Raw genomic sequence first — 16,195 nt, forward strand, 5'->3', positions numbered from 1 at the left:
ATTCGAAACCACGCCAGTTGACTCAATGACAGGTCGAATGATACAACACGCACGTGCTAACCATTCGGCCATCCAACCCCCTTTATGATGATAAACCTATATTTCAAGTTTCATTGAAATTGGATAAAAATTGTGACCTGTAGAGTGTTAACAAACAATTGTGGACGGATGGTAGCGACGACAATATACGTCCACATGAAAATGTGGGCAAATAAAAAGGCTACCGCTTGTCAATAATTTCCATATTTAATTCACGTTCCGAATGTTCATGATTTGTACCCACTTCAGGTAGGATTATATGCTTAATTCAATTGTAGTTGAGTGTGGCAGAAATATTATAAATAACAATAATCAATCGTTTGTTTTGATGAAAAATATTGTCAATTTAGTTTACTTATGCAGGGTGCGATCTACTCCCGCATGAGCTACGTTGAAGTTAATAGGACTAACTCTTATCTGGAAACACAGAGGGTTGAGAGATGAGGTTTGTTATCTAGACCCATTTCTGCCAATTTCTAGGTCCAAAATATTAGCGATTTTTACCTCCTTTAGGCTAAATTTAAATTAAAAAATAGGAGTCTTAAAGTAGCTAAGTCTCTAACTCAATATCATCCAAAATCTTCGACATTGAAAACACGAATTATTTGTCAATTTAAACCAACATTGATGTTGTGATCTTACCGGGAAAAGATGGCCTTCTGATATCCAATATTTAAGACAAAATAATTGTGTTGTTATTTCCTGTGTAAATGAGTTTTAAGTGTGAGAATGACACCTATGATCGTATAATAGTGAGTTGATAACCTATTGAGCAAAAGACATAGAAATAATTATGTTTTGACTTTCTTAGAAAATATGAAATTCTCGCTTTAATACAAAATTCCAGATATCAACGTATCAATGAAAAGCACGTTCATTGCTCTTTTCAAATATGTAAATTATTTTCTGTTGCATTTATATTTATTTACTTTGGAAACAATCAATGTTGGGTGGTACTAGAATCTATTACCATGATGATACGGAGAGGTGGCGTGTTGATTTGCTTGTCCAACATGGCGGCGGCCATGACACAAAAATGTAAAGTTTGGTTGATCTTCTGACAATCATAAATCACCTTGAAAATTCACATAGATATAGAAAACTACATAAACAACACACTCTTAGGTTTTAGAAGACCCTTTTGCTTACCTCGGGTTTGAAATCACTGGACTAGGCCTATATACTATATGACAACAATTTCTTACAGCAACTTTCGATGGTGAACATAGAAAATATGACAACAAGGCTTAACAGAAACCAGTGTTTTACGTCATCAGAATTCGGACACAAATAACGTTCACTTGAAAACAAGGTTTATTCAAGTTTATTTCAACAATGTATTTCATGGGAGTAATGAGTTTTAAGTTAATAGGTTCACCTTGTATATATAAAAAAAAAAAAAAAAAAATTCGTAAAGGCGTATTTCATGTTTTTGTAATTAGCCTTTATCGCCAATTCCGTGTTTCCCCGTGAACTGACATCATGGATGTCGACTGTTTTGTAAAATGGCTGTTTCGTACTTAGTTCATTCGTACTTCACATGAGCTGTTTCGTACCTCGGTTAATTTCAAAAGAACATGAGCTGTTTCGTAACTTCGCTAATTTCAACTTTTACATGCACTTAAAGTAGCTAAGTCTCTAATTCAATATCATCCAAAATCTTCGACATTGAAAACACAAATTATTTGTCAATTTAAATCAACACTGATGTTGTGATCTTACGGGGAAAAGATGGGCTTCTGATATCCAATAATTAAGACAAAATAAACATTTTACCGTTGGTACACGAATCGTGTACCATGGTGCATTTCAGCACCATTTTTAACAAAGGACTCGTAGAAAGAGGCTAGATTTTTTCCACAAGTCATGTCAAACGGTGACGTCGTATTCTTATCTGGAGAGCATGCGCAATAAATACTATCGGTATAGATTGGAATAACCAGACGCTAGAGATTGCCATTGGATTGAGACTTCTGGCGTATTTCGCCAAATATAACTGATTAGAAATTGCAGTAAAAACAGAAACGATTGAATGTAAATCAGTTTATATACATTCACATTACATTATTATAAACATTGCGACCCATTTGTGTCAATTTCTAGATCCAAAATATTAGCGATTTAGCTCCTTTAAGCTTAACCCTCCTCATTTTGCACCCGTGCTTGTGACCGGAAGCGTATAGGGGTCATGCAAAATTTTATAGAAAGCCTCCAGATCCTACAATCCTGTGATACTTTCTCGAAATCCCGTGATCACCTGGTAATTTTCTCCAGATCTCAATTTAATGTTCTCGAAATCCCCTGATAATTTTCTCTAATTTCCCTTTCTTTTAAAAACTGTCCAATTGATCTTTCTGAAACTTCTGGTACAGGAAGTTAAGTTCCCATGCAACGTGTTAAATCTATCCCGACAATGATCCGTAAACCGGAAGTAGTCGAAAAAATATTTGATATTTAAAAAAAAACAGAAAAAATCGGTGCTCTTGCAAAAATTGTGATTTCACCGTCGGGTGTGACCGGAACAAAACACCTAAAGTATCGTTTGGTAGCTCGATGAATGGGCTATTGTATGACACACTTCCTGTCAGATTCCTGAAAGCCGGTTCAGTGCTGCTTGCAGGTCTAGTTATTATTATTATTCCAATTCCGTTTTGATTAGATCTCAGCAACTGCTTGTCGCATCGTTACGATTCCTTCGGTTTTAGTGGGAAAGTGGGTGTGACTTAGAGGATAAAGCTATTTTGAACGTTCTGCGACAATGCGAAATGTCCGAAATCACCGAAGCTATCATTTTTAGAAATATTGCAGTAATTTTAACAATAATCATTTGATTTTAACTTTCGATACATTTTGGCATAGCCGGAGACAGGGCACATAGCTACTCTACTTTTGATTTTTTATTTTCAGCAAATCTTCGCAGATATTAGGCGACAAATTTATAAAATTTAAATTTTTACAAAAAACCTTTTTTATTTATAAATATTTTTTAGTCTTGTTTTACACAGAATTAAAGAGCCATCTGACTTGAGCAAAAATGTGAACATTTTTTGTCTCAGTGATTTTACTTGGCCGCCATTGGATAATTCAGTTTTTCAGTCCTAGATTAATTATTTATTGTTCGATTTGTAACCAAAGTTCATATGCTCTGTTGTCTCAATTGTCATTTTTTTTGTTACCGGTAGAGTTATCTGTCGGCACCGGAAGTGGCGTAATTTTACCAAAAACAACAATTTTGACAGTTAGGTACCATTTTTCGAAAGCAAATATTATTTTTTTAAAAACCGATATAACTAAAAGTGTGTTCTTTAAAGGCGAAAAAAAGTGTGAGCTCAGTTTTTTTAATTTCGATTTCATTTTTGAGCAAATTCCATTAAAAGGTGAAAAAAGGTCTAAAATTGACCTATTTACAACCCATTTAACTTTTGGTTTAAATTCACATATTAATAAAATTCATACGGTCATGTAGATGTCATAAAATTGTTTCTAACTTGTTCGGTTGCCGAGAAATAGACGGTTTTCTACAAGTCACTTTTGAAGGTTTTTGGTCCATAAAAGTGTCAATTATTATCCGATTTTCATAAAATTTTCATCATGTGATGCCTAATGTCAAAGACGACGTTATAAAACTAATTTAACATTTCTAGTACCACCGGAAGTAATGTCATTTTGGCAAAAACTGTATTTTAAGCCTTCAAAACAGATATTTTATTCAAATGAGTCTGATTTGTAACGTTTTTAAAATTATGATATTTGATTCCAATCAACAAATAGAATGAACCCATACGATCATACAGATACCACAAAATGGTGTCTAACTTGTATGGTTACAGAGAAATAGGCGATTTTCCACAAGTCATTTTTCAAGGTTTTTGGTCTATAAAAGTGGCAATTATTATTCGATTTACATAAAATTTTCAAAATGTGATGTCATTTCTGATATAAAACTAATTTAACATTTTCATTATCATTTTTCAAGGTTTTTGGTCTATAAAAGTGGCAATTATTATTCGATTTACATAAAATTTTCAAAATGTGATGTCATTTCTGATCATATTGATTTGATTGGTAAATATAACGTGTCTCTCTCTCGGCTATTATTCTATATATATTTAATTGACACGTATACTATTACTATCTCCCTGATAATATCTACTACATCGTTAACACAGTTCATCGCGTGCATTTTGCATACCGATAGTTCATTGGCCAATCACTCTATTTTACCGACATTTCGCCTAATAGTTTGGATGCAGCTATGGCGGGTGTGGCGCCAGGCAGGGTAAGCTTACTCTTCCGGACACCTGTTACCACTGTTTGTCGTGTATTTTGTACACGACGAGCAGTCCATTTGCTGATTACACTATTTTGCCTGATTACACTATTTTGCCTATACCGTTTGTTTTGGAACAGAACCGGTTTAGGCTGTGATAGTCCATTGGCCAATCACGCTATTTTACTGAGATTTCGCCTAATAGTTTGGATGCAGCTATGGTGGGTGTGGTGCCAGGCAGGGTAAGCTTACTCTTCCGGACACCTGTTACCACTGTTTGTCGTGTAATTTGTACACGTGGAGCAGTCCATTTGCTGATTACACTATTTTGCTTGAATACACTATTTTTCCTAAAACGATTTTTAGGACCTTGAATTCTGTCTTATGGTTTGATTTGTTCGTACTTGGTTTTATTTTATTTATATCATAAAACTAATTTAACATTTTCATTATCACCGGAAGTAATGTAATTTTGTCTGGATCACTTACATGTAACAAATGTATGAAATGAATTGATTGGTGGATTTGGTTGATTCTGCGTCCATTTTTATACGCCCACATTGAAATGTGGTTCTATATTGTCGTCGCCTCCGTCCGTCCATCTGTCGGTCTGGTGTCCACAATTGACTTTCAATTTATATACAGTGTTTAAGGCCATGAAACGAAGAAGCCTATTGATTTTCAGCGATTTCCGATAATTACTACCAGAGTTATGGCCCTTGATCACTTCAAAAAATCTTGTGGACGCCCTACAGGTCAAAGTTAATATCCGATTGACTTTAAATTTATACACAGTGTTTAAGGTCATGAGACAATGAAGCCTATTGATTTTCAGTGATTTCAGATAATTACTACCAGAGTTATGACCCTTGATCACTTTGAAAAATCTTGTGGACGCTCTAAAGGCCAAAGTTAATATCCGATTGACTTTAAATTTATACACAGGTCATGAGACGAAGAAGCCTATTGATTTTCAGCGATTTCCGATAATTACTGCCAGAGTTATGGCCCTTGATCACTTCAAAAAACTTTGTGGATGCTCTACAGACCAAAGTTAATATCCGATTGACTTTAGATTTATACACAGTGTTTAAGGTCATGAGACGAAGAAGCCTATTGATTTTCAGCGATTTCCGATAATTACTGCCAGAGTTGACTTCAGATTGATACACAGAGTTTAAGAGCTTGAGACGAACAAGTATATTGATTTTCAATGAATTTTTATGACTTGAACAGCTAAATCCATGATATTAAAGGGGAAGACCAAGGATTTTCAATAAGGTTTCCATAAATAATAAATATATATTTAGAAATAATCCCTCCTATAACATATGCAAAAAATAATTTGTAAGCGAGAAATTAATTTTTATTAATACCGGAAGTGACGTAGTTGGTTCGACACGCTCACTGGTCACTATAGTAAACATACAAATTTGGAGTAAGTTTAGCGCTGTATTTTGTGATCGTTTCGCCGTTTGGCAGAAAATCGGATGAAAGGTAATCTTTATTAGGATATTAAGAACAAGAACGTACAGTGTTTTGAAGGTATAATATACAACGCGTTCGTGTAAATTAAGTTTCTAAACTGGACACTGTGACACAATTTAAGCCACATGGCTAATTGTTTACATCACGTGATAGCTGGCACGTGACAGATATTAACCGATCCAGCTGGCAACCTGTTCAGAATAAATTCAACAGTCGCCCAAACTCATCTATTTTTATCAACCAATAAAATCCAACGTAACGTCTATCAAATGAACCCGGGCAAAATTTCCCTCATAGCACACTGTATGGCGTATGCCCGTCTTCATTAGCCCAGGTTAGGAGCAGAACAGTAGGACGTTAAACCCCATTTCATTTCATTTCATTTCTATCAAATGAAAGTAGAATATATTATCATTTATCCATTCCTTTAGCTCAGAATAGAGATGTAATTTCGCATTATCTTACAAAATTCTGGACATCCAACTAAATATATTCCGAAAGCTGATTAAATAAGCTTTCGAAATATTATTAGTAAAAGTTGGCACAATCATATTAAAGGGGTGCGCTCTCATTCTGAATAGGTTGCCAACGAACAGATTGCCAGCTGGATCGGTCGAATAGGTCGCTAGCCGAATAGGTCGCCAATTTGTGTTCGGTTAATATCTGTCACGTGCCAGCTATCACGTGATGTAAACAATTAGCCATGTGGCTTAAATTGTGTCACAGTGTCCAGTTTAGAAACTTAATTTACACCTTAATTATACCTTCAAAACACCATAAGTTCTTGTTCTTAATATCCTAATAAAGATTACCTTTCATCAGATTTTCTGCCAAACAGCGAAACGATCACAAAATACAGCGCTAAACTTGCTCCAAATTTGTATGTTTACTATAGTGACCAGTGAGCATATCGAACCAACTACGTCACTTCCGGTATTAATAAAAATTAATTTCTCGCTTGCAAATTATTTTTTGCATATGTTATAGGAGGGATTATTTCTAAATATATATTTATTATTTATGGAAACCTTATTGAAAATCGTTGGTCTTCCCCTTTAAAAGTTTTGTATACAAAACGTAAGCATGGGGCAGAACTTTATAAAAACCAAACAAATTCTAATGGTTTTCTGAGTTGTTGCTCTTAATCAGATTTTAGTGTATTATAAATGTTTCATTACCGAAAAAAGTAAAAATATGCGACAACTCTTGTTGATTGCCCGGACGATTTAGCTGCTGTGGGCGTATGTTTCGTTGCCTGGCAACCTATCTTTTTAAATGTCGCCGTAATATTTACAATAATAGATGAATTTTAACATTTGGTACATTTTGACATAGCCGGAGACAGGGCAAATAGCTACGGTACTTCAGATTTTTGATTTTCGACGAATCTTCGCTTACAATGTACATTAGGCGAGAAATTTTGAAAATTTAAATTTTTACAAAAAACTCTTTTATTAATGAATATTTTTTGATGGTATTTTACACAGGATTAAATGGTCATCTGACTTGAGCAAAAATGTAAACAATTCTTGTTGCAGTAATTCGGGTTAGCCGCCATTGGCTAATTCAGTTTTTCGATCCTAGATTAATTATTTATTGTTCGATATGTATAATAGAAAGTTCATAAGGTCCGTTTCCCGAAATTTCATTTTCTTTGTTACCGTTAAAGTTTCTTGTCGGCAAAGGGAGTGACATGATTTTACCAAAAACTACAATTTTTACAGTTTGGTACCACTTTTTGAAAGCAAATGTTATGTTTTCAAAATTTGATATTACCAAAAGGATGCGCCATGCAAAGGCGCACAAATCATCGGACTTCATTTTTATACGCCCACATTTTCATGTGGACGTATATTGTCGTCGCCCCTGTCCAGATCGAAACTTCATGGATTATGGCCCCTGTTTGTACGAAAAATCACGTTTTTAGCTTGTGGACCCTATAGAGGTCACAATTTTTATCCGATTTTGTTGAAACTTGAAATGTAAGTTTATAACCCAAAGATCTCAGTTCCTTTCGATATTCGCGCATATCGGACCGTAACTTCCTGAATTATGGCCCCTGATTGTATGTAAAATCGTGTTTTTAGCTTGTGGACCCTATAGAGGTCATAATTTTTATCCGACTTAAAAAAACATATTAACTTAACTTTTTAACATTATGATATTTGATTCCAATCAACAAATAGAATTAACCCATACGATATACAGATACCACAAAAACGTTTCTAACTTGTACAGTTGCAGAGAAATAGACGTTTTTTTTCAAGTCACTTATCAAGGTATTTGGTCTATAAAAGTGTAAATTATTAATCGATTTTCATAAAATTTTCACCTTGTGATGCCTTATGCCATTTATGATTTCATAGAACTAATTTAACATTTTCATTATCTCCGGAAGTAATGTCATTTGGGCAAAAACTGTATTTTTAGCTTTCAAAACAAATATTTTTTTGAAGTGAGTTATATACTATTCAAAAAAAGTAGGGGATATTTGATTTTTAAGTGTTATTAAAGTCACCTAATGAAACTGACGAAGAAACAAATGACAAAATGAAATGAAGTTCACATTCATCGATTTATTCCAAATGATCGTTAGACTAAGTAAGGCACAGACTGACCATTATAAGGGTAAAATGATACCCGGGGTCAAACAGCAAAGTTACCACAGCATCACAACCAAGTCAGTAACGGGTAAATCCTCCTCTGTTTGCCAAACAAGCATTGATCCGACGTGGCATACTCCTAATGAGACGTCTAAGGTCATTTTGGTCCAGATTGTCCCATTCCTGTTGCAACGCAGCAGCAAGTTCTTGGACATTGGCAGGACGTTGTTGACGTTGACGTAACCTCTGTCCAAGCATGTCCCAGACATGCTCGATGGGGGAGAGGTCGGGACTCAGTGCTGGCCAAGGTAATGTGGTGATGTTCTGTTGTTGGAGGTAACCTGTAACGATCCTGGCCCTGTGACATCTTGCGTTGTCATCCTGGAAGATGAAACGGCGGCCATGACGTCGTGCGAACGGCACAACATGGACTGCCAAGATGTTGTCCCGGTAGTACTGGCCTGTAACACGCCCTGCAACAACATGTAAAGCCGTTCTTCCAGCAACAGTGATGCCTCCCCACACCATAACAGAACCACCCCCAAATCAATCATGTCTGATGACGTTAACGTCTTGGAAGCGCTCGTTTCGACGACGCCACACCCTCCTACGTCTGTCCAAAAAATCAACAGTGAACCTTGACTCATCTGAAAACATCACATTGCTCCAGCGTCGATTATCCCAGTGTTGACGATCCCTACACCAACGACGTCTTGCCTGAATGTGATGATCTCTCAAACAAGGGATCACGCGAGGACGTCGGGCGCGAAGGTGACCCCTATGCAGTCGATTCCGAATCGTCTGGCCACTCACTCTCACACCAGTGTCTGTTTGAAGACGAGCGCTGATCTGATTTGCTGTGATGACACGATTTCTCAAGGCCAAGGTACGGATAAATCGATCCTGGGCTTGAGTTGTCGCCCTTGGTCGACCTGAGCGTGGTCTGTCCTGTACAGATTGTGTATCACGGTATCTGGACCATAGCCTGCTTATGACAGACTGAGAGACATTCATCGTCCGCGCCACAACCGCCTGTGTTGTGCCGATCTGTAGCATGCCAAGGGCACGTAACCTTTCATTTTGGGTAAGCCGACGCATATCAAAATTTGTTTTCTGGTCACTAAAACAATTAAACTGATGTTTCCACCCTGAAATTCAATGCCACAATGACTGTAACATTCAAAGTCAGAGTCGTGCAAATCTTGGGTTGGACCCCCATGATGATCCCAAGCATCACCTGCATTCCATGCGGTAGCTATTGGTGCGTTTGGGCGTCACATGTAACTGGAAATGTTTCTTCTGTTAGGTGTCTATAGTGACTTTTTTCGTAGTCATTTGCATATTTTAGTATTATGCCCCCAAAATCAAATATCCCCTACTTTTTTTGAATAGTATATTTATTATTCGTTTAATATTATGATATTTGATTCCAATGGACATATAGATTGTATCAATACGATCATATAGATGTCCAAAAATGGCTTCTAGCATCTTCCCTTGTCGAGAAATAACCAATTTTGACAGTATGACTTTTACAGATTTTTTTCCCATTTTAATTTCCCATTAGAAAGTTAGCTAACTTATCGGTAAGTTAGTAACAAATTTTGTCAGGATTACTTTTTTTGACATATGTAACACATGGTAACAAATGTATAGATGCAATTGATATGGCTAGATTTGATTAATTCTGCGTCTATTTGTCCAATGTTTATGTGGAAATCGTTAAACGGTTTCATTGATACCGGAAGTGACAGAAGTTCTACGATACCGTGGCACCGGAAGTAACATAAGTTCAAGGGTAACGTGGTACCGGTGAAACCCGTCATTACTGCTTCGCCGTTCTAGTTCATTTCATTTTTATGTTTTCTCTGAATTGATGTTTGGGGCAAACCATTGAGCATCCAGTATACGAACCCCTGCTTCTTCTGAATAAACCCACAGTTGGAGGTTTTGTGTCTGGTGAAAAGGGCTGGATTTTTCTTTGCATTTATTTAAACTGATGGTCGGGACGCGATTGGTTCGATGGGATCGAGGGGGCCTTTGGTTTTGGCGAGCTTGAACCTACATTTTTGCTTATATAAGTCCCAAGATAATAATTTTTGGTCGGGTTTGCCCTCATTCTACATATAGGCGAGCTTCGTAAGATACATTTTTGCCAGTCATAAGCCCCTCCTAGTACACAGGGCAACTTTTGGGATTTTTTAAAACTTACCCAGCTGGAGTTACTGCTTCTAATTGGGGTAGAATGTTCAAGCATGGTGTAGTTGTTGATGAGGTGAATGTCTTAACTGAATTTGATGGCAACTTATCTTTTAAATGTTATTTGAATAAGGCAGGAAGGATTATGATTTTAGTGTTTACAGTCATGTACATTTACAGGCAGTGAAATATAAGATAATATAATTATTGCAGATGTTGCCTGCTGGTGACAAAACAGAAATAGGTGAAAATGGTGTAACATTAAGTGGTGGACAGAAAGCTAGGATAGCTCTTGCAAGAGCTGTATATCAGGTAATATATCTACATATATCATGTTATATATAATTTGCTAATAAATCGTAATATATTTATCATGTTGTAATTGGATAGAGCTGTGCATGTATAACAGGTGGTATATCATGTTCCTGAAGCAACGACCATGAGTTTTACAAATGTACGTAGTTAGGCGATATCAAGCCTTCTATTGAAGATGGTGGTATATGTATCATGTAACTATGTACATTGTATATCATGTATATCTCTTGTGCTGTATATAACAAGCTAGAGCTGTTATAAATATCAGTGTGTATATGATTAAGGTTTCACACTGCGTAGCTTGTGTGAAACACTATTGTTTTTGTTCCAATTATTCTTATTATTATTAGTTTTTCTTGTGAACGCTTTAACTCCAAAAGTTATTATCCGATTGTTTTAAAATTGATATATGTGGTTTACATTATTAGTGAGATGAAGAAGGCTATTTAATTTCAATAATTTCTGTTCATTACGGCTAGAGTTACGGCCTTTGTTTCACTTTGTTGAACCTTGTGAACGCTATTACGCCAAAAGTTATCATCCGATCTTTGTGAAATTTATATGCATTATTTAAATTAGTGAAACGAAGAAGCCTATTGAATTTCAGCAATTTCTGTTTACTACGTGTAGAGTTATAGCCCTTGTTTCACTTTATTGAACCTTGTGAACGCTCTAACCCCGAAGGGGATCACGTGGCTAAGTGGGTAAGAAGGTCGGGTGTTCGATCCCTGCATTGGCCGAGAAAGTTCATCCAGATTTTCCGGCGTGGTTCCCCCTTGTCAGTGATGCAGGACGGAGGGCCTGACAAGGACAGCTGTCTAGCTAGTTGTTTGGATGGGACGAAAAACTGAGGTCCCGTGTACACATTGGCGTGAACGTAAAAGATCCCTTGACAGTTGGAATTCGATATAAGAGTAGGCTGTAGTGCCGCTGTCCGGGCAAAAATTCCCTCATAGCACACTGTATGGCGTATGCCGTCTTCATTAGCCCAGTTCGGAGCAGAACAGTAGGACGTTAAACCCCATTTCATTTCATTCCTTTTCTAACCCAGAAAGTTATCATCCGATCTTTGTGAAATTGATATGCATTATTTAAATTAGTGAAACCACAAAGCCTATTGAATTTCAGCAATTTACAATAATTACTTCTAGAGTTATGGCCCTTGTTTCACTTTGTTCAACCTTGTTAATGCATGATTGATGAAAGTAATCATCTGATATGTATGAAATTTATATGCATCATTTAAATTTGTGAAACAGAGGTCTATTGAATTTCAGCAATTTCTGTCAATAATTTCTACAGTTATGGCGATTGTGAACGTTGTGAACGTTTGAATGACAAAAGTGATCATCTGATCTGTATGAAATTTATATGAATTATTTAAATTAGTAAAACGAAAAAGCCTGTCAAATTTCAACAATTTCTGTAGATAACTTCCAGAGTTGAGAACCTTGTTTCAGTTTGTAGAACCTTGTGAACCCTCAAACGAAAGGCCCCCAATTACCTACAGCTGCTGTGGGCGTATATTTCGTTGCCTGGCAACCTATCTTTATACTATGTAGTATAAAAATTATTGTTTTTGTTCGATTATTAATCGTGGTGGCTCAGTGGGTAGGGGGCTGCCTCGCTAACCAGGAGTTTCGCTACCTGTCTTGCCTGAGACAGTTCCTCCTGTTTTCCTAATGTCCCTGGTGCAGATTGGAGGACCTGGCAAGGTACAATGTTCAGCCATCAGAATTGCTGTCCCATGTACACATTGTCATGCAACAAAAGGAACCCTTGGCAGTTTTAATTCGAAATACGAGTAGACCGTCAATTTCTATCAAATTTTAAAAAAAATGGTTAAATATATCACCGTTACACCATAATGCATAATGATGGTTGAGTTTGAATTTCGTAAAAATCGTATCGAAACTGCCCGACAGAATGGCCGCTCGATCCTTGTACGTAAATAGTGTACCAGCGGCTGCCAGGCAGGATACGCCCACATTTTGCAAGAGATGGATAGAGAACAAGCTAAAAACAAACAAGATTTTTTGTACAATCAATGGCCATAATCCAGAAAGTTATGGTCTGAAATGCGCCATAATTCAGGAAGTTACTATCCGATATGTGTGAATATTGAAAGGAACCAAGATCTGTGGGTTATAAAATTACATTTCAAGTTTCATCAAAATTAAAAGAAAATTGTGACCTCTAGAGGGTCCACAACATTGATATACCATATTTTTACGCTGATTGAGTACGTGGGGCGGCCATTTTGTCTGTCAGGTTTGGGTTGATTTTTATACGCCCACATTGATGTTAAAAGTGTTGTATAGTAAACGTTAGCATGGGGCAGAACTTTATAAAAGCCAAACAAACTCTAATGGTTTTCTGATAATTACTTAATGAGTTGTTACTCTTAATCAGATTTTAATGTATCATATATATTTCATTACCGAAAAAAGTAAAAATTGACTGCCCAGACGATTTAGCTGCTGTGGGCGTATGTTTTATTGCCTGGCAACCTATCTTTACGAAATTCGAACTCAACCATCCTTAGGTTGTAACGGTGATATATTCAAACTTTTTTTTAAATCGGATTAAAATTATGACTGCTATAGGGTCCACAAGCTATAAACATGATTTTTCGTACAATCAGGGGCTATAATTCAGGTAGTTATGGTGCGATATGCGCGAATATCGAAAGGAACCGAGATCTTTTGGTTATAAACTTACATTTCAAGTTTCAACAAAATCGGATAAAAATTGTGACCTCTCTAGGGTCCACAACCTTGATATACCATAGTTTTACGCTATTTGAGAACGAAGGGCGGCCATTTTGTCTATCAGTTTTGGGATGAAATTGGATAAAAATTATGACCTCTATAGGGTCCACAAACTAAAAATGAGATTTTTAGTACAATCAGGGACCATAATTCAGGAAGTTACAATTCGATATGCGCGAATATGAGAGAGAGAGAGAGAGAGAGAGAGAGAGAGAGAGAGAACTGGGGTTTAATGTCCACTCGACACAAACTAGGTCATTTCGGGACTAACATATGTTTTTTTTAAAAATTCGCTTGCGCATAGGGGTCTTTAGCAGTGGGAGGAAACCGGAGGACCCGGAGAAAACCAACGAGGTTGGACAGGTGACCCTACTCCTTGTCACGTACAACCTGGGATTCGAAACCACGCCAGTCGACTCAATGACAAACTTTATGATACAGCGCGCGCACGCTAACCATTCAGCCATCCAACCCCCCGCGCGAATATGAAAAGGAACCAAGATCTTTGGGTTATAAACTTCCATTTCAAGTTTCAACAAAATCGGATAAAAATTATGACCTATATAGGGTCCACAACCTTGATATACCATTTTGTCTGTCAGTTTTGGTCCGATTTACACGAAATTCGAACTAAACCTTCATTACAGTGTAACGGTGATATAAACAAACGTTTTTTCAAATCAGGCAATAATTGTGACCTCCAGAGGGACCATAAAGGCGATTTTTCATACAATCAGGGGCCATAATTCACTCAGGAAGTTACGATCCGATATGCACAAATATCGAAAGGAACCAAGATCTTTAGGTTATAAACATGCATTTCAAGTTTCATCAAAATCAAAATAAAATTGTGACCTCTACAGGGTCCACAACCTTGATATACCATATTTTTACACTATTCGCATACAAGTGGCGGCCATTTTGTCAGGCAATTTTGGTCCGATTTTCAGGAAATTCGAACTCAACCTTCCTTACGGTGTAACGGGGATGTAATCAAACGTTTTTTTAATCGGATAATAATTGTGACCTCCAGAGGGACCACAAGCTAAAAAAGGTGATTTTTCGGACAATCAGGTGCCAGAATTAAGGAAGTTACGATCAGATATGCGCAAATATCGAAAGGAACCCAGATCTTTAGGTTATAAAAAAGCATTTCAAGTTTCATCAAAATCGAATTAAAATTGTGACCTCAGGGCTTGCCACGAGACGCGAGTAATTACTCGCGCACACGCTACGCTCGCGTAAAACCAAATTTACGTGAGTGATTAAGTATTCGCGCAAATATAAAAAATAATTTAATCAGAAATAATGGAATATCGTAATAAAAAAAGCCGTAAACAATTTATATGCCTTCATATTGATGCACTATTGCGCACGCGGCGTGTCTTTCCAGTGCCACCTGTTATTACTAAAAATACTTTGAGACGCGTACTGCCAGGCGGTTTTTAAGCGGATGTCCTTTGCCGTGTCTGGATAATAAAAAATTGAGCGAATATTGTCGTTTCTATAGCTATTCTTTCGATCCCGCATCTTTTCTGCAAATTGATGGGATTGAAATTGTTGTGCCTGTTCTTTTACCTTTCTAAGCTTTACCCGAATCCCCTCAGCACGCCAACGATGGCAAAGGGAAATGACTACTCACGCACATTATTCTGCGTTGAGTAAATACATGTACTCGCCTCACTTGCGCAAGTCATATTTGCGTGAGTAGTCATCTACTCGCCTCCAATTTGCTCGTGGCAAGCCCTGGACCTCTACAGGGTCCACAACCTTGTAATACCATATTTTTACACTATTCGCGTACAAACGGCGGTCATTTTGTCCGGCAATTTTTTTTCCCGTTTTTCACAAAATTATAACTAAACCTTCCCTACAGTGTAACGGTGATATAATCAAACGTTTTTTTTTAAGTCGGATAATAATTGTGACCTCCAGAGGGACCACAAGCTAAACCAGCGACTGCCAGGCAAGGTACACCAACATTTTGCAAGAGATGGATAGAGAACAAGCTAAAAACAAACAGGATTTTTTGTACAATCAGGGGCAATAATCCAGAGAGTTATGGTCTGAAATGCGCAAATATCAAAAGGGACTGAGATCTTTGGGATATAAAGATATGATTTAAGTTTCATCAGAATCGGACAAAAATTGTGACCCCTAGAGGGTTGACAACCTTCGTATTGCATACTTTTAGACAATTTGCCATTCTGTTGGGCAGTTTCATTTCGATTTTCCTGAAATTTGAATTCAACCTTCATTATGGTGGAATGGTGAAATATTTAAAATCGGAAAAAAAATTGTGATCTCTAGTAAATCTGCAAGCTAAAAATGCCATTTTTCGAACAATCAGGGGCCATAATCCAGGAAGTTAAGTTCGGATATCCGCGATTATCAAAAGGATATATTCACACATTTTTTTTAAATCAGATAAAAATTGTGACCTCTACAAGGACCACAAGCTAAAAACGCGATTTTTCGTACAATCATGGGCCATAATTCAGGAAGTTACT

At 36.9% G+C, this 16,195-nt stretch overlaps 1 protein-coding gene across 1 annotated transcript in view; it reads left to right on the plus strand.

The window, feature by feature from the left end:
• Positions 1-16,195, plus strand: part of LOC126821156 (ATP-binding cassette sub-family C member 10) — a 79,347-nt gene that overhangs the window by 46,535 nt on the left and 16,617 nt on the right. Inside the window, exon 7 of the mRNA XM_050549508.2 lies at positions 10,813-10,911. Coding sequence (XP_050405465.1) covers positions 10,813-10,911 — 99 coding nt within the window. The remainder of the gene's footprint in view (positions 1-10,812; positions 10,912-16,195) is intronic.

Source organism: Patella vulgata, chromosome 5, assembly GCF_932274485.2.
Source record: "Patella vulgata chromosome 5, xgPatVulg1.2, whole genome shotgun sequence".
NCBI lineage: Eukaryota > Metazoa > Mollusca > Gastropoda > Patellidae > Patella > Patella vulgata.